This window comes from Acanthochromis polyacanthus, chromosome 1, assembly GCF_021347895.1.
Source record: "Acanthochromis polyacanthus isolate Apoly-LR-REF ecotype Palm Island chromosome 1, KAUST_Apoly_ChrSc, whole genome shotgun sequence".
NCBI lineage: Eukaryota > Metazoa > Chordata > Actinopteri > Pomacentridae > Acanthochromis > Acanthochromis polyacanthus.
In genome coordinates this window covers 55,554,919-55,577,634 of record NC_067113.1, presented here as the reverse complement: position 1 = coordinate 55,577,634, position 22,716 = coordinate 55,554,919, and the positions used below count along the sequence as shown (strand labels likewise).

The 22,716-nt window shown below is 42.7% G+C and overlaps 1 protein-coding gene across 7 annotated transcripts in view; it reads right to left on the bottom strand.

Moving 5' to 3' along the window:
* The window catches only part of sox5 (SRY-box transcription factor 5), a 142,894-nt gene that overhangs the window by 80,301 nt on the left and 39,877 nt on the right, over window positions 1-22,716 (bottom strand). For all 7 annotated transcript variants that reach the window (XM_051953450.1, XM_022217910.2, XM_022217934.2 and 4 more), the window contains 2 exons: window positions 17,424-17,619; window positions 7,954-8,176 (listed from right to left, as the gene is read on the bottom strand). In XM_051953450.1, coding sequence (XP_051809410.1) covers window positions 7,954-8,176; window positions 17,424-17,618 — 418 coding nt within the window. In that variant the 5' untranslated portion in view covers window position 17,619. The remainder of the gene's footprint in view (window positions 1-7,953; window positions 8,177-17,423; window positions 17,620-22,716) is intronic.

Genomic DNA, 22,716 nt, shown 5'->3' with positions numbered 1-22,716 from the left:
CTCACAAAAGTAACTGCTGCTATGTCGGTAAACTACTTAATGGAAGACTGTCGAAGTTGTCAGCTAACCTCGCGCAAAGTAAAAACGTTGGAGGGTACAGTCATCTGGCCTTTTGAAGAAACTGGTTGAACTCCAAACAGCAGTTTTTGCTTCTTCACAATGTTTCTCAGGAGTTTTTTTATTTTTTATTTTTTGTGGTTTAAGTATCTCAGTGAAAAGTTCTCGAGATGTTTCGCCGCATTTCATATCCTTTTGATAAAGCAAATTGAGGGGACGAATGAAAGTCAGCACACTCTGCACAAAAACTCATTAATCTTGCAGCCATTTTGCAGCATAAAAACATTCCTGCGACTCTCCATGGGAATGGAGGAGAAAAGAGTGAGAAAGGGGGAAAAAAAATAAAGAGAAAAGGACGGAAAAACAAGTGTGCAAATGAAGAGAGTTTATGAGAAAGCTGAATAGATAAATCATGGATTCTGCTGATTTGGTCATGGGATGTGATGCTGAATGGGAGTGAATGGGTAGCCAGAACACTGGGGTCCGTCTAATATCTGGGAGGCCTTTATGCAACTCCAAATATATTCATATACTATGCATGAAATACATCCAAAACGTAAAGACATGCACATATATAAACCCTCCACCAGGTAGTCTCTTGCACACTCTGTACTGTAAACTGTGTCACAGCAGCTAAGCTATGGAAGCTCCGGCTGATTCATGAACCTCCAGCCTTTTGTCCTTAACTTAATGCCCCGCCGGGGGGCCAATAACACACACAGACACACACACACCTTCAGAAAAACCACAGGATCCTCTCTCCTCTGTCTAAGCCCCTTTATGTTCATGTATTGGACAAAAGCTGGGGCACTGCTTTCCTTCTCTTTCCCCCACCCCAATACCCCAAAAAAGAAAAAAAAAAAAAACAACACACACATGCATGCATACCATTCATCTCCTTAATATCGCTCATCTGGACTGGGAAGAATGGTAAGAAAAGGGGAGTTTCATCCCCACCGATTGTCTCGTGCAAGGCTCAGAGAGAGAATGCAATGCTGAAAAGCGGGACTGCAAAACAATTCAATAAGAAAAAGTGACTTGAATGCGCCTTTCATCAAGCCAACAATGGCCGGCCCCACAATAGGCCTCAGGTTCGCCCCATGACGTTGCCTGTTTCTCATGCCACAAAAGGGGGAAAGGGAAAAAAAACTCCCGAATTGACTCGATTTGAATTATGAGCCATGTCCATGATGATCCCCCAACAAACCCTGCGAAGTTAACTGACACAATGACACCCGGAAAAGTGCACAGAATGATAAATAAAAAGAGGAATTGGACAACAACTGACATGAAGCATGACCTTGTTGCTTGAAAATGATCTTTCTTTTCCCAGTATTGTGATCCTTCTAAGCAAAGAAATGTTTGATTTTTCACCACTGCAGGCTGCTTCTTCTCTCTTTTTCTCCACCAGGTCACGGAAATACGTGGCAAAGCACAAAAAAAAACAACACATGGAGTTCAAATCTCCTTAGCGAAAAGGTTCAAGGCAGAGTAAGTCTCATAAGCGTGATGTCAACTTCTCTTTAGCGTATGTTGACCGGGTATTTAGAGCACTTTAATTGGCGAGCAGGAGGACAAAAATCTTCGCTTTTTCTCGCTTCTCTCGTTCTTGCTTTTAGTGAATTGGGAGAGTGAAAAAAAGGAAAAAGCAAGAAACAATTCTCTCTTTCAACCTCCCCCTCTGTTTCATTTCACTCGCCTTCCCTTTTTTTTTCCTTTCTCCCCAGCGTGAGAAGAATAATCGCGACAAACAATGGCTGTGAGAGTCCTGCTGCACTTCATGTTAATTTATACAACTAACTAATTACCAACAAAGGGTGGAAATCACATAAAGACATTCGCCCGCTCCCACGCTAAGGCTGTGAACCTGCTGCTGTGTGTGTGCGTGCGTGGATACACTTATGTGCAAGTTCCCCCTCAGGGACCTGTGCTTAAAAATCGGAGGTCCATGTGATGACTTACGAGGGTTTTTATATGCCATTGTTGATGTTTATAGTGTGTTTGACGTAACCCCCCAGATAGCAGAGAAGAAGAAGGATTAAGCAAAGTGAAGAGGAGGAGGAGGAGGAGGAGGAGGAGGAGGGGAGCTGATGGACGGATGAACGAGAGACTGCCTCGATCCCTCCACTTCTCCGGCTCCTTTTTCTTTCCTCCCTTTTCATTCTCTCTCTCCTTCTTCTTGGCAGAATGTATCCGCCCTTCCCATTGTCACCCATTGGAGTGTACGGAGGCGTGAGGGAGCTCCGGCCACTGTGTGCTTGTGTGGCACAATGGCCTCGCCTAAGTGCTGTCCTATAAAATGCCTCAGTGCTCTCTAAAAGCAAGCCCTGGGTTCCCCCCGCCATGCCTTGAAAATAGATGAAGTGCTGTGTGTGTGTGTACATGTGTCCGTCGCAGTGTGTTGTTGTGTGACATCTGTCACTGAGTTGGCATTTTCAGTACGGAAACCATCGCCTCGGAGCGCCATCGGAGAGCAGCGTGCACGCTCAGCCGTAAAACACCATTTTGGTTGACCTCGAGGTTGCCGGCGCAGCTGTAAACCTGCACCGTGTCTGCCGGCGAGGTTTGTGTGCGTGCGTGTGTGTGTGTGCATGAGTGTGTCTCTTGTTTCTCCGCACGTGCTTCCAAATCATGACTATAAAGTATGGAGGCAAAGGTCTGACCCCGGAGCTGCACCCCGGCTCAGCGAAACAACGACAATATTGGGATTTGTTGACCCTGACAACACGACCGCCGGGAAATACAAGTGACCATTAAAGACACACGATCGAGCTCAGCGCAGAGTTATGGCTTGTGCTGTCTTCTATAGCACTAGCAGTGATTTTAAAGACATTTTCTCGAGAATTTCTGGATTTTGTTTTGGCATAAAGAAAGATTTTGTTAAACCTCTGACCCCCAAAATGTGTTGAGAAGTTTGAAAAGCTTGTTATTAAAAAAAAGCCAAAATGACACCATTTATCAGAGATAGAAGCCATAAAAGCATAAAATAATGACTGTTTTTTCAACTCTTACATGGTCCTTGAACTAATTATGTATCTTGTGCTGCTCCATCAGAAAAACTGACCAAATTTAAGCTTGAAAGTGTGATATTTCATAAAAATCGCTAAATTCTACGTGTCATTTAGAAGGTGACCAAAAGTCAACCATTTACTTAAAGAAAAACGTGTAAAAATCTAATAATTCAGCAGTCTTTTGCACAATTGTGGCTCTATTATTGGTTTGATTGAAACCATCAGTTATGTAACAAGAACTCGGGGACTTTTTGATTGAACTGGATTGAACTGCAGGCTGTGTTTACAAAGAGCGGAGAGGACAAGTATGGAATCAAAATATAAATCTAAGTTGTCAGTGAAATATCTATAGCATGTTGAGAAAACATGTTTTCTAGCATTGGTAAAGCCCATGAGGACTTGAAAAATGTTTTACGTGTTGACTCCATTATTTCCAATTAAAAAATATCACAGACATTCAACTTTTATTTTAATGATTTATGGCATTCTGTGTCAGTGCACAGGAGAAATTTCTGAATTCTCTTTTAGTCATGCTTGTGCTGTTTCTATAGAAGTCCAAGACTTTACACTGCAGTGAAAAATGAGCCCACAGTGAGTAAAAATGTGAGACAACAAACCATAAACTGCTTGGAATTGAGAGGGTTAAGGGTACAACGTCTAAAGGTTCAGCTTAACAGACAGACAAAAAAAATAAAAATCCGTACAGTAGCTTCACTCAAGACACACACAGAGCTGTGGCAGAGAAACCTTTGTTTATTCCCTTTTCCAGCTGAGGCTATAACTAAAAAGAAAGAAAACATAAAAAGTCCCAGAGGCCGCGGAGCGCCCCAGCGACGGGTAGCTGTGGCTGGGTAGCAGAGGGTCAACAGACGGGTCCAGAGATGGAGCTCAGCTGGCACTTAATGTGTGAGCCACTTACAGTCGAAGCTGCCATGTAGCGAGACGAGGAGAGAAGAGAGAAGAGGAAGAGAGGAGGAATGAGGCTGAGTGTCTGGTGAAAGTCCAGGGCAGTGGAGGCACCACTCCAGGGGCCGCGACGAACATCTGTGCCCCATTTAGTGATGTTTCTCCTCCTTTTAATTCCCCTAATTTTTCTTCTCTTTTTGGCTGCACATAAAATCCATCCATCTATCCATCTATCTATATATCTATCTATCTGTGAATGACATCTCTCTGGTGTCTCCTTTCCTACAGCTGGGCTAATAGATTACCACAGGGCTGTGCTCCGTGTCGCCGAGGTCACATGGGTTTAAACGAAGAGACCAGGTGTGTGTGTGTGTGTGTGTGTGTGTGTGTGTGTGTTTTCACGCTACACAGGTGTGTATACGCGCCGGCATCCCTCTTGGGCTTTAACACCGACTCTCCTCTCGACCCCTTGCCTCCCGCAACGCTTTGCACTCTGCTCTCATTAGTCCACCTCATGACACATGCAACGCTCTCCAGCACGAACCGGCCAGATGAACACGCAACTGGCAGAATTTATTAAAAACGCAGCAACATATATGTAGTGGCGTTCCGGGTAGCAGGTGGCCGGTGGGGTAAGGACGGGAGATGAATGGATGGAGCAAAGGGAGCGGCGGTGCAACGCTCGGGCCAGGCCATGAGGGACAGCACGGGCGAGTCATTTATTAAAGGGCCACAAACACACACTTTCACACGCATGCGACTAAGCACAATCCCCACTACATTCTCCTACAAATACATATGCAAATACACAAGCATACATGCTCCCAGAGGCTTTAACCGCACACACGTTGACCCAGTATCCGCCGCTCGCCATTCATCTAAGCCTAAGTAGAGCAGCAAAAAGTTCCTCAGTGCATGTGAGATGTCTTCGCTCAGGGGCTGCCTTTTCGATACGAGATGTTTATCGTTTTCTGACCCATTTCGTGTCTTTGGCGCCCCTTGTTCGCATCCCTCCTGGTGTTAATGTTCCTACACTTTGTGTGTGCGTATCATTGATCCAGCCAGAGTGTAAAGGAGAGAGAGAGAGAGAGAGAGAGAGAGAGAGAGAGAGAAAGAGAGGGAGCAGTAATATTCCAGGCCTTTCATAATGATTAAAGCCTTCATTAAATTTTCATCCCAACCTGCTGTTTGCTGCTAATGGCCTTTGTGAGCCACACAGCCAAACAATAGCTAGCCGGGCACAGAAAAAAGGGATTTCTATCTCGCGTTCAATACTGCCCCCTCGTCATGCCCTCCCCTCCCCACCACTCTCCATTTCCCTCTGCCTCTCTTCATCTTCCCTTTTCTTTCTCTCTCTTGCTTGGCTTGGTTCTTTTCTCTTTTTTTGGGGTCTGGAGGCGCTCAGGCCTTTTGTTAGCGCGTTTCATTTAAACGTAAGGGCAGATAATGCTCCGGGTTGGTTTGGATGCCGCTCCACTGTGGCACTGTGCTAATGGGGTCTGTGAAGACACTGCTCTTTCTCTCCTTCACTTTTCCTTCCTTTTACCTTCTGTCTTTCCCTCCCTCTTCCTCCCCCATCTCTTTCCCTCTCTGCACTGGCTGACTCATAAAGATCCATTATTGTTGTTTTTTTTCCTGTGCAGCCGGTTCATGAGGTCCAGCGAAGCAGCGAACAACCCAAAACACACCTCAATTACAGCTCAGCTCGACAAACAGTCCAGTTTTTTCCTCTTTTTTTTTTTTTTTGCAAAATGTGCCACAACAGGCCTCTCTATCGACTGGAATAAAAACAACCAGACGGCGAGAGCTGACCAGCAGTCTCGGCTGCTTTTGAAAAAAAAAAAAAAGAACCCTTACAGAAAAGCCTGGAAAATAAGGTTAGCACATCGCAGCTTGAAATGAAAGCCTGTTGATGTGCCGGAGGGGGAACGCAAACACATAAAACGCACCTACACTTAAAGGCAAATACACAACGTGCTCGCTGTGCTGTTCTTTCACCTCTCTGGGCAGGGTGTCACTCGGGCTCGAGTTCTGCGAGTTTTGGGGAATGTTTGAGTACAAAACTCTGCAGCAATGGATTTATAAAGTAAAAGAAAAGAATGATCTGATCTGGTGGTTGTTTCTGCCTCAGAGGTCTTCAATGGACCACTTGGTTGTGAGGAAGTGAGGCTTGACCCAAGTTGGGTCCCAGTAAGTCTAACCTCAGAAGAGTTGGGTTTTGGTAGGCAGGTGTGGGCGATTGGAGCAGAGCAAGTAAATAAATACTAAAAAATGTAGTTTGTATTATATTTCAGGTGTGTCTGTGCTTGAAACTTCATGTGTCTTTATCAAAGATTTAGTTTCTATAGTTTAATTCGGTCCATCTTAGCAATTTTGGATCTCTGACGACCTCGAATCTGCTTTGATTTACCCTCTGAACCAACAAAACCCACTAGTGGGTCTGAAAGAGATGTCTTTAAAAAAAAATCTAAGTCAGAAACTATAAAAACAGAAATAATCTTCAGAACTTTAAGAACCCTTTTGGGAAAATCAATCCAATCTAAGCTTAGAATCGTGAATGTTCATAAAAATCACTTCATTATACATGTTAGGCTTTAAAAAAGTACCAAAAATAAAGCGTTTGCACTACACAGATTCTGTAAAAAACAAAAAAGTCTGCACTTTTTGGTGCAACTGTGAAGCCATTAGTGACTCAGCTGAAAGCAACACTGATGTGACAAAAATTCAGGGACTTTTTGGCTCCACTGCAAAATATTTACACAGAGCAGATAGGAAACAAGTAGAAGAAAATCCATAATATGCAATCATTTTTCACAGTATTGGTAACACCTATGTACACTTGTATGCTTTTTTGTATTTTGCAAAAATTTTTTATTGATTCATGAGATTATAAATTTGTTAGGCTGCACTAAAATACATTTCTGAGTTCTCTTCACTTCTAATCATGGTTGTGCTGTTTCCATAGAGGGGCGGGACTTTAAATTGCAGTGAAAAATGAATGCACAGTGAGAAAAACGCCAGGAAACTGTTTAAGTTAAGAGGGTTAAACAGGCCATTCCATCCCAGTCAGCTTCATGAACCTGTTTTCAAACTGTCACTGACTTCCAACACACATGAAACCCCCTCCAATAAAGCACCATGTTATTTATATTATCCCATCTTCCAAAAGGAGATGGACACCTGCTAGCGATATCCGTATCACATTATCACTATTACATGCATTTCATAGTGACATAAGCCCCCATTTATATGCCCAGTGGAAATTAGCATTGGCCGTGGGCTAATTTTATCTCGTTTCTTGACTCCAATTGTTAGCCCGAGGCTAAATCTGAGAATGAAATGTGGGGGCTAATCGAGCTAAAGCTATGTAGGCCCTGGGCAAGACTGCAGCTTGGCTTCCTCGACAGTGTGTGAACTCTTTATCAGAGGGCTCGAAGTGCACTGGGAGAGGTGATGCACTTCTTATTGGGCTGAAAAGACGCTTTTAATGTGAGCATTTCCTTGAAATTGTAGCTGGGGAAACATTTGGAGAGTTGTTAATACACCCAAGTATGTTCGCAGGCTTTTCACACACCCGCCACACACCCGCCACACACACACACACACACACACACACACACACACACACACACACACACACACACACACACACACACACACACACACACACACACACACACACACACACACACACGAACATTTGCGCACACATCTTATTTGTCAGGTTGTGATAAATATGCAAAGCGTGGTGGACAATAGGCCCGAGCAGCTGATGCTGTCTGTCTGTGTGCTGGAAAAACAAAGGCTCGCCTCTCATCTGAATGTGTGTGGGTTCATAACAGAGGGAAAGCGTGAGAGAGCAAATGAGACAGAAAGAAAGAAAGAAAGAAAGAAAAGAAAAGCAGTGTAATAAAAGAAAAGTGCAGAGATGGACTCGCAGATTTGCACATCTGGCCTCTCCACCTCTTTCATCACTGACCTTCTGGCTCGTTTTTGATCAGCTCCTCCATCTTGCGCTGCTTCAGTGTGTCCACCACGTCGGCAAGGCTGCCCTTGCGTCTCTCCGGGGTTCCCAGGGTGCCGCCGGCCGAGCCCCCGTCGCTGCAGGGCCGCCCGCCGCCTCCGCCCTCCTCTTTGCCCGGTGAGGTAGCATTGTGCTGGGGGTACGGACTCAGCGAGCTCCCCTTAGTGCCATCCTGCTCCTGGAAGAAAAGGAAATTATTGGTTGTGGAAAATTTGCAAGAAACAAAGAGCAGAAAAAGGAAAACGAAGCATAGATCTGGGAGGAGCTGGCTCATTATCTCCATGCTTCTTTGCTACTCTTTGCTCCCTTTATTCTCCCCATCTCCCCTTCTTATAGCCCAATGCTGCAACTTTCATCCCCGGCCAGTTATCTCAAGTTAGGGCATACTTCTTCTTCTTCTTTCCTTCTTACGTCCTCTGGAATCTGCATTTGACTGACTTGGAGGTACTTGACAGAAGCGGCACATGAAACAGCAGCAAAAAGACTCCGCAGCACTCTTAAGTGTCAACGTTAACTCTTCATTACAAAGCCCTTCGATGGCTCGCTTTGAGGGACGTCCAACTCCGCAGCACCAAATCCCGCGCCCAAGTTTTTCGGGCTTTTTACTTTTTTGTCTTGAGATTCATGACAATTAATGCTGAAGATGCAACTTGCATCACAAACAAACAAACAAAAAAACAACAACAAAGCTCTGGAGCTATGTCAAATCATTTCCATAAACTTATAAAAGGACTAAAAAAAGGATTCTACCAGAGCATGACGGCAACAAAATATAATGTATACAGTTTAAAGTAGAGCCTTTTGCCAAGCTGTCATAAGGAATAATTATCCTGCTGTTGTGTGTATAAAGTTTACAGCCCTCAACATGCTCGGTTTAATGACACTTTGTGCAGTAAATACTATTTTTTCCCCACTTAACTCTCTGCTTCTTCCACAATCTTATCTTCAGTTTATTGTTCCCCTTTCAAACGATTACCTACGCTGGAAGCAGAAGCAGCTGAGTGGTAAGTAACTTTTAGAGTCTTAATCTCTGAACCAATAAAACCTATGTTTGTTTCTGCAGCCGGCATTATGAGGCCTAATGCTGGCTCAGCCCAATTAACAGTGACAGTGAGAGGGGAGGACGCCGGCGGCTTTTCCAGAACGCGATCTGGTCACACAAACATGTATGCAATAACCGACGTAGGCGCTCCGAGGTGACCTCAGGTGGGCCGCTCGATTGCAGAGACAATCGGAGGCGAACAGCTCGGGCCTTTTTGCAGACAGCAGGGTCAATGGTCCACAGGGTTAATCTTTGGCTAATCTCACTACAGTATGGGGCATGCCACCTGGGACAGTGGCACACATGCTGTAGGTGTTTCTCCCCGTGTGGGCGTCACACTGGGACATTCCAGCCACATTAATGCACATCGTGGCGTATTAAAGGCAGAGGTTACTCAATAATCATTAACTCGCTGGAAGTGGAACTTAATACCGAGATCACAGTCCACGATGAAGTCATCAGATGACTCCACATTTGAGCTGTTTGAGCAGACAAATCACTTTTTTTCTTCTGTGGTTCTACTAAGGAGGTATTCAGTATTGAGGATGCTTTCATTGTCAGTGGTCAAACACTGTAGGAGAGGTACAGCGGACCATTATCACTTGGCATTTTCGACACTTCACTGGCTCTCTCTCTCTCTCTCTCTCTGAATAAGTCAGTACACTCAATAATTCACTAATTCTCTCCTTGGCATTCTTGCACATGCATTGTAGCAGAGGGACAGATTGTGGCAGCAATGACAAGGCCTGAACAGTTGCATATATATATATATATATATATATATATATATATATATACACACACACACATATATATGATGGGGGTGATGAGGCTGTTAACAGAAGTTTTCTTGCGATCTGAAAGCCTTTAAAAGACTTCTCCTCTCGCCACCTGATCAAGTGTTTTTTTTTTTTCGTTTTACTCTCCTTTGTCACTTTCTTCCTCCCCTCACCCCTTTCTCCAGATTAGGGAAATCTCAAGACTTCAAAAAATGAGCGGATTTTTTGGGCGATTTTACAAGTTGCATCAGGCACCAGCAACGACATGCAAATGCGACGAGACAGAAAAAGGGAGAAGCATGTAAAAAAAACAGTCAAAGAAAGAAAAAAAGCAAGAAAGAAAGAGAGAGGGAAGAGATGTTATTAGAGGAAACCAGAGAGAGTTGACAGAGAGATCCGCGACGGAGGAAAAAGAGGGGAGCAAGAAGGGAAAGGCAAGGCGTCTTGAAGGCAGCGGTCACACCTGTCACATCCCATTTATCTAATCCAGCGCCTACTTAAAACAGCCGCACTCTTTCTTTCGAGAAAGATGTCGTGCAAACAAAACAAACAGAACAAGAATATGGGAGGGAGAGGATAGAGAGAGAAGGGGGGGAGGAGGAGGATGGATGGATGGAGGGAGTTGGAGGATCTCTTTGCAGAAAAGCTGCCAGGGAGATGTCATCTGGCTGCGTCCAACAATGAAGGTCATTTCCCAATCAGAGGGAATTAGCAGGGAAGCTTCTTCAAAGACCTTGTACATTAGAAGGGGCCTGTGACATTATTTATGTGTGAAGTCAGACAGGCAGACTTTTATCCCGAAGGCAACTTAAATCGCTTCAATCAAACCTCTCTAATCCAAAGTCCAGGGATCAAAAAATAAAAACTATTGTAAACCGATGTCACTCATGCTTCCTGGTCGCAAAACTTCACCCCCCCTCCTCATCAACATGCATTTATTCATGAGTACAAACAGAAATTCTGGCTACTGTAAACTGTTCATGCCCTCCTCTCTGGGTGCATGCGTGCGAGATTTTTTTAAATTTTATTTTTGCCATATATGTGTGACACCGCGATCGCCCGTAGGTGTGTGTGTGCTGGTAAAATGTGAGCGTCTGCATATATATATGTATTTATACGCGCTGGATGTGGCAAGGCTGGCGAAGTGTGGGCGGTTCTGCCTTTAGTTTGCAGATGTCAATTCTCTTCCAAATGACTGGAACAAAGTAAAAATTGCGCCTCACTCTCTTTATCCTTTTACTGCCTCTGCAATGGAACCGAATTAAACAACTTTTGTCTTCTTAAGCTCATCTGTGAGGGGAGGTTGGTTTAAAAACACTTAACTCTTGCCAAAAAAAAAAACAAACCCAAATGCTATTTTTTTCCTACAGCCAGCACAGATGCCGCTGTTCATGTTCTCTCTTTTTTTCCCTCCTCCCTCTCTCTCTCCCTTCTTTCCCGACTGAAGAGGAAACTCTCCCTTCTTTTTTTTTTTTTTTTTCTGTGCCATAGCCTGACATGTCTCGGGCTGTGCAAGGTGTAAAAAAACAATATTTGATGCTTGGCGCGTCGCTGCGGATCAAGGCATGGACAATGTGGCAAGTAGGAAGAAAACTGGAAACAGCTGCTCAACTAAAATACATGCACACAAATACACACCAGGAGAATGTCACTGATCGCTCCTGCAGGGGGGCGAGACTCAGCTCAGCGCCAGAGCTGCCAATCTCGCCGCCATATACACTTAACGCGCACTGCCAAACGCACACACACTCGCAAGCAAATCCCTTTACATGCCACGGCTAAACACAGACACTGTCAGTTTTGACTCGGGGGTCCCTCAGGCTGGGACAAGCCGGCGCACAATACTTCTTCTGCTCGGTGTGTTCCAAAAATTTTGACCCACAGATTTTAAAAAAAAAAACACTGTGGTGCATAGATAGTTATTCAGAATTTATATAAAAAAACACCATTAATTGTCTATTTAAGTCATTGTCCAGGAATTACACACTTGCCCTCGTCCTTATCTCAAAAACACGCCGCTGTATTTTAAATAGCAGTTTGGCTAAAATGCACGACAGTATATTTTACCACGACCCCTCACTGTTGACAGGCAAGCGTGTGTTGATTCATTAGTGCATCACTGGCATGAGAAATTAAGTGTGACCACTGTGTCTCAAGACTGCTCAATGACTGTGTTAAATCTGTCAAATTCACATGAACACACACACATAATCACACATACAAATTATACACACACAGAAAAAAAGAAGAGGGGAAGATGGAGCTCGTGGAGGGAAAAATGAATAAGAAAATAATGCTCAATGAAATATCTTTATAGTTTTTGCATCTCGCCTGCTAATGAAATAATTAGTGTTTGTCCATTAACACATTGATGAGAGAAGATGCTTGATGTGAAAACATTTTTTTTTTGCAAGGATCTGCAAACATAAACATAAAAAGATGGTTTAAAAAGAAAGCAAGCAAGAGGAATAATAATAATAAAAAAAGTGTCCTGGTATGATAATTCCATAACTTCACTGGTTAGCCGAACTGCTGCTAGAATCCTTCCCATCATGCATTTGAACTTATCCAATCAAGGCTTGCACCTATGCAACTTCACATTCAATAAAACACTCTTTTTTAAAGCTAAACTACATTCATTTGCACAGCATTATGAGCATCGCTATTCTTCAGCCACGGCCGGATAAAGAAAACAAATTTTTTTCTTTAAAAAAGGGAATTGTCCGACCACCTTTTCAGGCTTTTTCCATTTCTTTTTTTTGCAGTTCTCCACTCTTGAGTGTGCAGCTGCAGGTAAAGCGGCCGAGCCAAAGCCGAACAGGCAGGCGGAATGAAGAGGTCAGTGTGTGGCTGAGCGCTTCTCCGCCACCGTGTTAATTTACTATGACAAGATAAAGCTGTAATCTTGCCTCACCCCCTTTCTCCCACCCTGCCTGCCTCCTCCCCCCCTGCTGCCTCACTTCCAAGTCAACCAATGAGCTTTTTTTTTTACAGCCCTGACACAGAGAGAGAGAGACCCCCAGCTCTCTTCTTGTAAATTTCTCTTCACTCTTCATCCACTGACAGTCAGCTGAAGGGATTGGCACTGTTAACCCTCCTCTCAAACAGAAAAAAAAAAAAAAACTTAATACACATCTTACAACATGCCAAGCAGCCAGCCGGATAAGCTCCCCATCCCACCCTCTGGTTTAATAATCCACATCAACACATCACACATCAACAATCGCCCCTTTTTGCTGCCCATTTTCCACATACAAACATCAATATATAGCATTGTTGTGTGTTAACTTTTCACCAGATAACTCCCAGCGAGTCTTATGAGGACTTTGGTTTACAGTCAACACCTGACACACTCGCAGGGTCCACCGTGGGAGGGGCCTGCAGGCTAATCAGCGGGGCTAATTACAGAATTAGCTTTCCATTACAGCTCCTAAGCACTCTTTCATTGTTTTACAGTATGTGAGCATTTATTGTCAGCAAGCACGGAGGAAGAGGAGGAGGAGGAGGAGGTGGAGGGTGGGGGAAAGGTCGGCAAGCGTTATCTGCTGCTGCGACAGGGCGTGTTATCAAGGTGAGGGCCAAATCCTCCAACAGATGAGCTCAAATGTTAATCAGCACACTTCTCGGAAAAAAAAAAAGCAACACGTAGCACCCTACATGCATCCATGTAATCACACTTATGTACCGAACATGCACTGTAAATCACACCACATGTGTAGAATGTGTAATGAGTTCCATGCAGGAAAAACAAGAGTCATCTCTAAAATGCACATATAGCGATGTAGCTCACATGTCAGCCAACAGACGTTTGCAATAAGCCGCCCCCCGTATACAGCACACACCGGCCTGTACCAATATTTAACATGAATCACGCAGAAAGATGCAATTCCGCTGTACAAACACACAGCCGCAAACACAGAGCCATACATTCAAGCGCCGCCACACAATGTCACACTTCATCCCCAAGAAAATGACTCACTCCAAGGGCTCACATTTTTTTGCAGTCACGCAACTGTGCATCAAATGGGCTGAAGGCGACGGCTGGTGGAGCGCGCGCAAAAAAAAAAGCAAAAACATGTGTGCACCCAAACAGTAGCCTTGAACCTTTAAAAACAAAACAAAAAAAAACTGCTTTTTCACTCACAGAGAAAGTCAATTTCTGCCTTTTTAGGATTCTCTTCACCACACAAGTATCTATGTATTTTGCTTCTTCATTGTGAAGAATCGCCATAAGAGGAGTAAACAACATACCAAAGTCAAAGGGGAGCTTCAGATCTAGTCTGCATATGCATTTATTTTATTCAATATGCTGAAAAAAAATTGTTTACTTGCTCAGAAATTCCATAAAGGCAACACAATTCTAATTATTTTGAGCATATTTCGTTCCTGAAACTATTTTATAAACCCATTTCAGAAGCTGACAAACTTGCAAGGTCAAGGAAGTTAATTTCCAGCTGAATGCATCCGCGGTATAAAACGTTTTTCGAGCAAAATGTTGTAATTTATATCAGCTTTTCCAGCTCACTTTGTCAGCTTGTGTTAAAAGACGGAGGGTTTGCACTGACAGCACACAGCGCTGACCGTCTCGCTGTAAACGCTGGAGGTCAGGATTAGCGTGAACATAATCTGATCTGGGGTCTGTGCCCTAGGGGTCACTTTCCACCTCAAGCCTCTCAAACACTCCTCGGCGGACAGGAAGTCGAGGGCAGGAAGTCAGAGATGAAGATGAAGGCCAGAGCCAGTGACAACAGCTGCAGACAGGTGGCTTTGTTATTTTCAGAATGAATCCTGAGCGTCCATCAATTTTTAAGACCGTTATAATGGAAAAATATTGTTAACAGTTTGAGTTTTTTGTCTGTATGTCTTTTCAACCCAGGGCAAATTTTAATATTAATGTTTTATTATATATGTATTTATACGCGCTGGATGTGGCAAGGCTGGCGAAAAGAAGACAGTGTCACTGTTCAAGTGAAGAAATACTCACAAAGTGCACTCTAAAACTAAGGTGATTATCTTACTTATATGTTGTGAAACTACACTCAACTTCCCATAATGCTTTGGAGACACACAAACATAAAATATCAAAATAATTCCTCGATTTAGACTGTATTTGCTTAGATTTTGCACATCCATCAAAAACTATGCCGAATTACTTATTAGAACTTCCTTTTTGTGATGTATCAATGAATGCAAAGAAAACCTGAGAAGACTTTAAAACGTGGTGATTCTAGAGCAAGTTCTGGAGTTAAAATAAGCAGATTTAGGGATTTAGGGCAGTTTTCTTTTCTTTTTGCAAAAACGTAGGATCACATGGAATCTACACAACTGGATCCATCAAAAGGTAGCCGAATTAGCTATTGGGACTACTTGTTTATCACGTACTAATGGATGCACAGAGAACTATCACTGCATCACTTTGACATTTAAGAAAACTTTACAACATAACAATTCTAAAGCAAGTTTTGGAGTTATAATAAGTGGATGTATGGACATTCTATTGAGATGGACATCAAATGTAGAGTCACAAAGAATCTGCACAACTGGATCATGTGCCAATTTAGTTACTAGCACTTCCTGTTGGTGATGTACCCATGAACGCACAGGCAGCTCTCACTGCATTACTTTGACACTTGAGAAAACTTTGAAGCCTAATCATTCTAAAGCAAGTTTAGAGATGAAATAAGCAGATTTTAGCCTCGAATCTGGTTCAGACTTGACTATGTTGTGATTTCAAGAAAGAGTTTGTATTTTTGTGCAAACATTGACAATTGGATGCTAATAGAAAGTATTTTATCAAGGGCAGAGATGTGAGTCCATTCTTTTGAGTTATCAAGTTTTAATAATAGAAGTATTTTTTCTATTGTTTCTAAGCAGAGTTATGGGCATTATTTTTACAACAGGCATCAAATGTAGGGTCACATGGAATCTAAGCATGCTTTCTGTGTCAGGATGTTCAGATCTGAATCCATTGTGACTTGAAGAAAATTTGTTTTTGGACAATGACAATTGGGTGCGATAGGTTAAAAAGAATTAATACCGAGGACAAAATTTAGTCGGAAACCTTTTATGGAAAGTTTCCATCAAGGACAGAGTTCCTCAAATAAGACAATCAGCCATTCTTTTAGTTTCAGAAGCAAATCTAGAGCAAGTTGTGGAGTTGTAATAAGCAAAGGATGTCAAATTTCAGGTCACATGGATTCAGTATACTAGGTTGTGACGCAAACGGTGACAATTTGGTTCAGTAGACTAAAAAAAACTCAAGAGTGAGGGAAAAGTTTAGACAGAGTTTCTTAAATGAGACATGCGACACTTGATTTGGGTTCAGCAGAAAATCCTGGACCAAGTTCTGGAGTTTTAAAAAGCAGATTTGTTGCCATTTTTTGTAACAGACATTCGATGTAGATCACATGGAATCTAGAAAGTGTAAGAATATTCAGAATGACTTCAAGAAAGTGGTACTTTTGGATGCAATAGGTGGGTGCAGTGGGTTACAAAGAGCTACAAATGAGGTTAAAGTAAAGAGAGTTCCTAAATGTAGACGTGAGAGCATTCTTAAGGGTTCAAGTAGATTTTTTTCTGTCATTTCTAAGCAAATTTATGGACTTGTTCTGTCAAATTTAGTTGTGAATACAAGGAAATTGGATTTTTTTTAAACAAAGTCCTTCAAACGAGATGTGAAACCAACCATTCTTTTGACTTCAGAAACAAATTCTAAAGCAAGTTCTGGAGTTATAATGAAGAAGTTTCTTTATTCTGTAATTTCTAAGCAGGTTGAGGGCCATTCTTTTGTGACATACTGACTTGTAATTTTTTTTAAAAAGAGTTTTTTTTATACAAAAGGTGGCAAATGGGTATACTGTGTTAAAAAGAGCTAATAATGGGGAGACATTTAGTCTGAAACATTTAATAGAGAGTTCTAACCAACAACAAAGACCCAAAAATGAAACATGAAACAATTCTAGTCGGTTCAGACGCAAATCCTAAAGCGAGTTTTGGAGTTGAGGATTAGTCTTTTTTTTCTGTAATTTCTTCGCAGATTTATGAGAATTTACTGTCAAACTTAGTTGTAACTGTAAGAAAATTGAGTTTTTGATGCAAAAGTTGGTTAAAAAGAGCTACGATTGATGGAAAAGTGAGGGCCGAGTCCCTCAAATTAGACGTGCGACCATTCTTTTGGGTTCAGAAACAAATCCTGAAGCAAGTTCTGCAGTTGTAATGAAGAGAAGTCTTTTTTCTTTGATTTGACAGCAGATTAATGGACATTTTTGTCACAAACTAAGTTGTGACTTTTTATTAGTGCAAATGGTGACAATTGGGTGCTGTGAGTTAAAAAGAGCAACTAGTGGAGGAAAATTTTACTCTAAAACCTTTGATAGAAAGTTTACAACAGGGATGTATCACCACTATTGACTATTATAGTGGGTCCAGCAGCAAATCCTGAAGCAGCAACTCAACAAACTACGGGTCAAAGTAGCTGAAAATGTCTCCACAACCTGTTTCAACCCTTCGTCTGCTCTCAATGCCGCCATCAAGGTGAGCGCTTTCACCCCAAAGAGGTAAGACCAAACAACAGCAAAAATAAAAGGACCAGAGCCTGTCCTCACCATGTTGGGGGGGCTGTCCAAGTTGCGGATGGGGGGCGAGCGAGGGGACACCTTGCCGCAGTAGGAGGCCAGGGGGAGGTGGATGACACCACCCAGTCCTTCACTCTCCTCATCCTCCACTCGCTGTCTGCTGGTTGCCATGGTTACCTCTCCATCTGTCCCCCCATATGGAGAGGCTGGTCGCTTGGAAGACATCCTGGAAAAAAAAGAGGAGATAGAAAGACAAGAGAGAGAAAGAGAAACAGGAGGAAGAGTGAGCAATATTCAAAAGATGATATAATAGGTTGACAACTGGAGTTATACGACAGGAAGAGGTTTCTGTGGATCAACTCCTGGACCAAGTTTGAATTTTTCATGTAACATGATACCACAAATATATCTTCCAAATCTCATTCATCTCCTCAACCTGCACCAGTTTCCTCTTTCCCTCTGTTTTTTCCTGGACAAGTTTCTTTTTCGTTTTTTTTTTTTCACTCCGAGTGCATCTCCTCCACAATATCCCCCCTTCAGTTGTTTTTTTTGCGAGCACCCAGCTTCTTGGCAGACCTTCAAACACCCTCTCAGGTCTTACAGTATGTTTACCATGGGGGCCATTCAACGTTTTCCAAAAAGGACGGGGGCCATTACTGCAAATGGAGCCCGCTTGCACTGGCATTGTGGGAGGAAATGACCACGTCTTGACAATAGGCTTTCAGAGAGAAACACAGATTGAGAGGGAAAAAAAAACAGAGTGTGAGAGCAGTATGTACAGTGACAATAATATGTGTTCATGAAAACCTCTGGACAATGGAGGAACTGGAAGGAAAATAGCTAGCAACGCGACAGCCCCGCTGTTTGCATTTGTTACCGTGGCTTTGTTCCCCTTGAAAAGAAGGAAAGGATATAAAGCCACATCTATTAGGTGAACTCTGTCTCTCACAAGGTAAATTTGCCTCCCTGTACTTCAGCTGAATAGGGATACAGTGACTATGTGGCAATAATAGAATTTAATGTGGTTCTCAGCATCGCCTGAGTGCTTTCAGATGCACTTGTCAGCCTTGAAGCCACTGCGACTATGACCCTGGGTAATAGGCTGCTAACGCTCAGTCGCACAGAGGGATGGAGGGATGGAGGTGTAGAAGCAGGAGAGGAAGCAACAGGCATCTGACTCTCAAACTCCTCCAATTCCGTCTTTCTCTTCTGCAGATTCTCCTCTAGCATCATGTCTTCACCCCAAATCTCCCCTTCAGCCACTTTCCTCCTTCGAATTCCTCCCCTGGCCCTGTAAACTGATTACACTCTCGACTCTTATTGGATTTCCTCCGGACTGTACATCTGCCATTGTTCCTTGGAGGAGCCCCGCCGCTAATTCATTGCTTATTTACCTTATGACAGCGGAAAGGTAAACTATATGGAGTGCGGCTCAGTGGAAAAAGACGTGCAGCATGCCGCTTTGAAGGTTGCGCTCAAAATCAAATAAACTCAACTGAAAACAAAAATTGCACCACATGAGGTGTAATTTAATTAGCTTTAATTGTTTTTTGGAAGATTTTGCCAGCAAAATTCATAAATCTTGAAATAATTACAACTAATTTTTGCATGCAAGTTCCAAAATGTCAAGTTTTGTCTTGTTTGCTGAAATTTCAATTAGCTCCGTGGAGCTTTTAAAGGTTCTACAGTCCTTTTTCATCCACTTCATTTGAAGCTAAATCAGAAAACTGCTGTTTACAGCTTTTACTAATACATCAAAAAGCTACAATCTCTCCATTTTAATGCCTTCTTTTTTTCCTTCAATCAAGGTTCGAGTCACTGGATCAGCTGTGACAGCAAGTGCAGAACAAACACTGGGAATCAACAGGAATCTGCAACTCATTTCTTTATCTGTTTATCAGCAAACACTGCAGCCATAAAAAGGGAAGATTTGCCTCGATGACAAAAGACTTCAGAGATAAAACTGCATGCTTAATCCTGCTGATATTAAAATTAACTTTTATGACGCTCCGAGCAGAAAGCTGTGCGAGCGTCTGAACCTGTGAACACTATCCAATGCAAGCGGCGGGCCCAGCTGTACAAACTGCTACACACATATGTGCACAGAACATACATAGAACAGAACACTGCAGGTCTGTCTTCATCACTACCTGTTTACTTTACCTCCTTTCACTCCCTCACACTAAGACCTTTTGTTTCATACACACACCTCCCCTTGTATCCAACCTCTGCAGGGCCCATAAAGCACAAAGTCATTTTGTTTCTTCTTTTTTTTTTAATCCTCCGCTCACAGAAACACCTTTTGAAAGTGGAGAGGATTTTAATTTTACAGTTTTACTATCCCGGCATTTAACCACAGTAGCTGACATATCTAGATGGACTCCAGAGACAAGAGCGGTTACACATTAACGCGTGAAACAACACAGGTGTCCAAAAAAAAACTCCACATAGAGAGGACTTCACTCTCATGTCATCATTGTTTTCTTCTTCTTCTGCCCCCTCCAACTCTGCTGCTGCTACTATTTCCTCAGAGGTGGGTGTCTGAATGAATGGAAGAGGCCGTTCGCAGCTCCTCTCCGGCTATAAAATCCCTTCTCCCTCACTCCTGTATTGGCCTTTGAAGTGGAATTAGTATACAATTGGGCACAGCGGGGTGTGCAGGTTACGCTGGCTACTTCATTTAAAGTTTGGCAGAGGGTGGCGTGCCGGTTTGGAGGCTGTCTGTGAGGATTTGTTTTTTTAAGAAAAAGGTTGAATCAAGTTGATGAATTGGCAGGAGGGGTCACAATTAGTGCGTGATTTTCTGCAACAATGAAAAATCTCCCACAGTCTGGGTCCTCAATTGAGACGTGCAACCGCTGTTTGAGGCAAATCCTAAAGCAAGTTCTGGGGTTTTGCTAAGCACATTTCGGACATCGATATGTTGAGTCACCGTGTCAGTATGTTCACATTTGACTGAGTTCTGACTTTAAGATGGAGGTTTGATGGACGCAAAAGGTGGCAATGTGGGTGCGGTGGGTTAAAAAGAGCTACAAACGAGAAAAAAAAGTGAAGATAAAATTCCTCAAAAAAAACATTCTATTGGGTTCAGAAACAGATCCTAAAGCAAGATCTGGAGTTATAATGAAGTGTAGTTCATTTTTCTATCATTTCTAGACAGATTTATGGCCATTTTCTGTAACAAACCGAGTCGTGACTTCAGCAAAATGAATTTTTTTTGATGCAAAAGTTGGTTAACAAGAGATACGAGAGTTCCTCAAATTCGATGTGAAACCATTCTTTTGGATTCAAAAGCACATCTTCAACCAAGTTCTAGAGTTTTAACGAAGAAGTGTCTTTCTTCTGTAATTTCTAAGTAGATTTATGGCCATTATTTATGACAGACTGAGTTGTGACTTCAAGAAAGAAGGAGTTTTTTGACAGAAAACGTGGCGATTTGGATGGGTTGAGTTAAAAAAATGGGGATAGAGTTCCTAAATTTAGATGTATGACCATTCTTTAAGGTTCAGGGGCAAATCTTTCAGTGAGTTCTGGAGTTATAATGAGGAACAGTCTTTTTTCTGTAATTTCTGGGCAGATTTTTTTGTAACTGGCTGACTTCAAGAAATGCGGGTTATTTAATGCAAATGGTAACAACTAGGCGCAGTGGATTTGAAAGACCTAAAAGAGTGGGAAAAGTGAGGACAGAGTTCTTAAAAACAGATGTGAATCAATTCTTTTGCATTCAGCAACAAATCCTAAACCAAGTTCTGGAGTAATAATGATGTTTCGTCTTTTTCCTGTCATTTCTAAGTAGATTTATGGCCATTTTTTGTGACAGACTGAGTTCTGACTGAGTTTTTTGATGCAAAAGATGGGTTAAAAAGTGCTACAAGTGATGGAAAAGTGAGGACAGTTGTCTTCAAATTAGACATGATGTGACCATTCTTTTGAGTTCAAAAACAAATCCTAAAGCAAATTCTGGAGTTACAACATCTGTGAGGATTTAAAAAAAGAAACATGAAGTTGCGTTAAGTTGATGAGTTGGCAGCAAGGGTCATATTCCGTGTCCTATAAGGTAAATTTCCTATAACAACAGTAAATCTGCCACAGTCTGGGAAGCTACACCATTGCAGCTGAAATCAAAAATCTCTTATTTTTGACCCCACGTTTTTTTCTTTTTGCACAAACCGACCACACACACACACACACACACACACACACACACACACACACACACACACACACACACACGTTAAGAGTGCTAAGCTGAGATTAGAGCGCCACTTCCCCTTGGCTTTTTGATGATTAGTGGCTCCTCAACTAAGTCCCTGCTCATATCACATATGTCCACCGCCGCTAAGTCACTAATCGGACAGCGACCAACGTCCATTAACGGACAGGGGCTGAATAATCGCCATCAGCGGTTGGTGTTGGTGGTGGTTAGCAGCCTTCCTGGCCATCACTTTGCTGTAATCAACCATTTCGTGTTGGCACGTCAGCAACGGCGAGCTTACGCAAGCATGTTTAAATACACTCAGTCGGCTTATATATAAACATAAATATGGCTGCTGTGACATGCAAAAGACTTCGAGAAACACTTTTCAAATGAATTAAGCGCAAAAAAATAATTGTTTAAGCTTCATTGAGGGGAAAGACAAAGCAGCCATCACTGAAATGTCACACACTATCACACACACACACACACACTCGGCTCTGTTCGCTCTGTGTGTCTGGCTGCTAACATAATCATGGTGCTAACTGCTCTTGTTAACTCCTCTACTCAGAACAAGCTTTCAGGGAGCGTGGGAGCCTCCTCTGGAGAATTCCACAGTAAAGTGTGCGGCTCCCTCCTGCATATGCATGTATGCACAAATTCCCCTCTACTTCTTTTTTAAACTGCAGCCCATTATTTTCAAATCTATAGCAACAAAATAGAGGCTAATACCAAAAGTGCCGCCAGGAGTCAAAGTGACATTTCTTTAAGGGCGCTAAGAATCGGCCGCCTGTCACTCAGGTGAACCGTCTATTTGGGAAAGCGAGCCATCTTTGAAATTGTGGCATATCAGAATTGTCAAATGCGCCTTTTTAGATAAGGCACCCGGGGCGTTTTTTAGCCTCCGAGGAGCCGACCGCAACATTTACATCCATGTGACACCTCAGGCAGGAATTTAAACAAATGTTTCCCCTATCACTTGCTTTTATAGCCTCCCCCCCCACCACCACCTCTTTTCTAGTCTCAGCTTTCAAAACAATTTCTACTTTCTACCTTCGTCTCCCCACCGTCACACACTATTGAACGTATTTTAACACCGTCTGTCCCCTCTCTCTCCCCCCTTCGGTG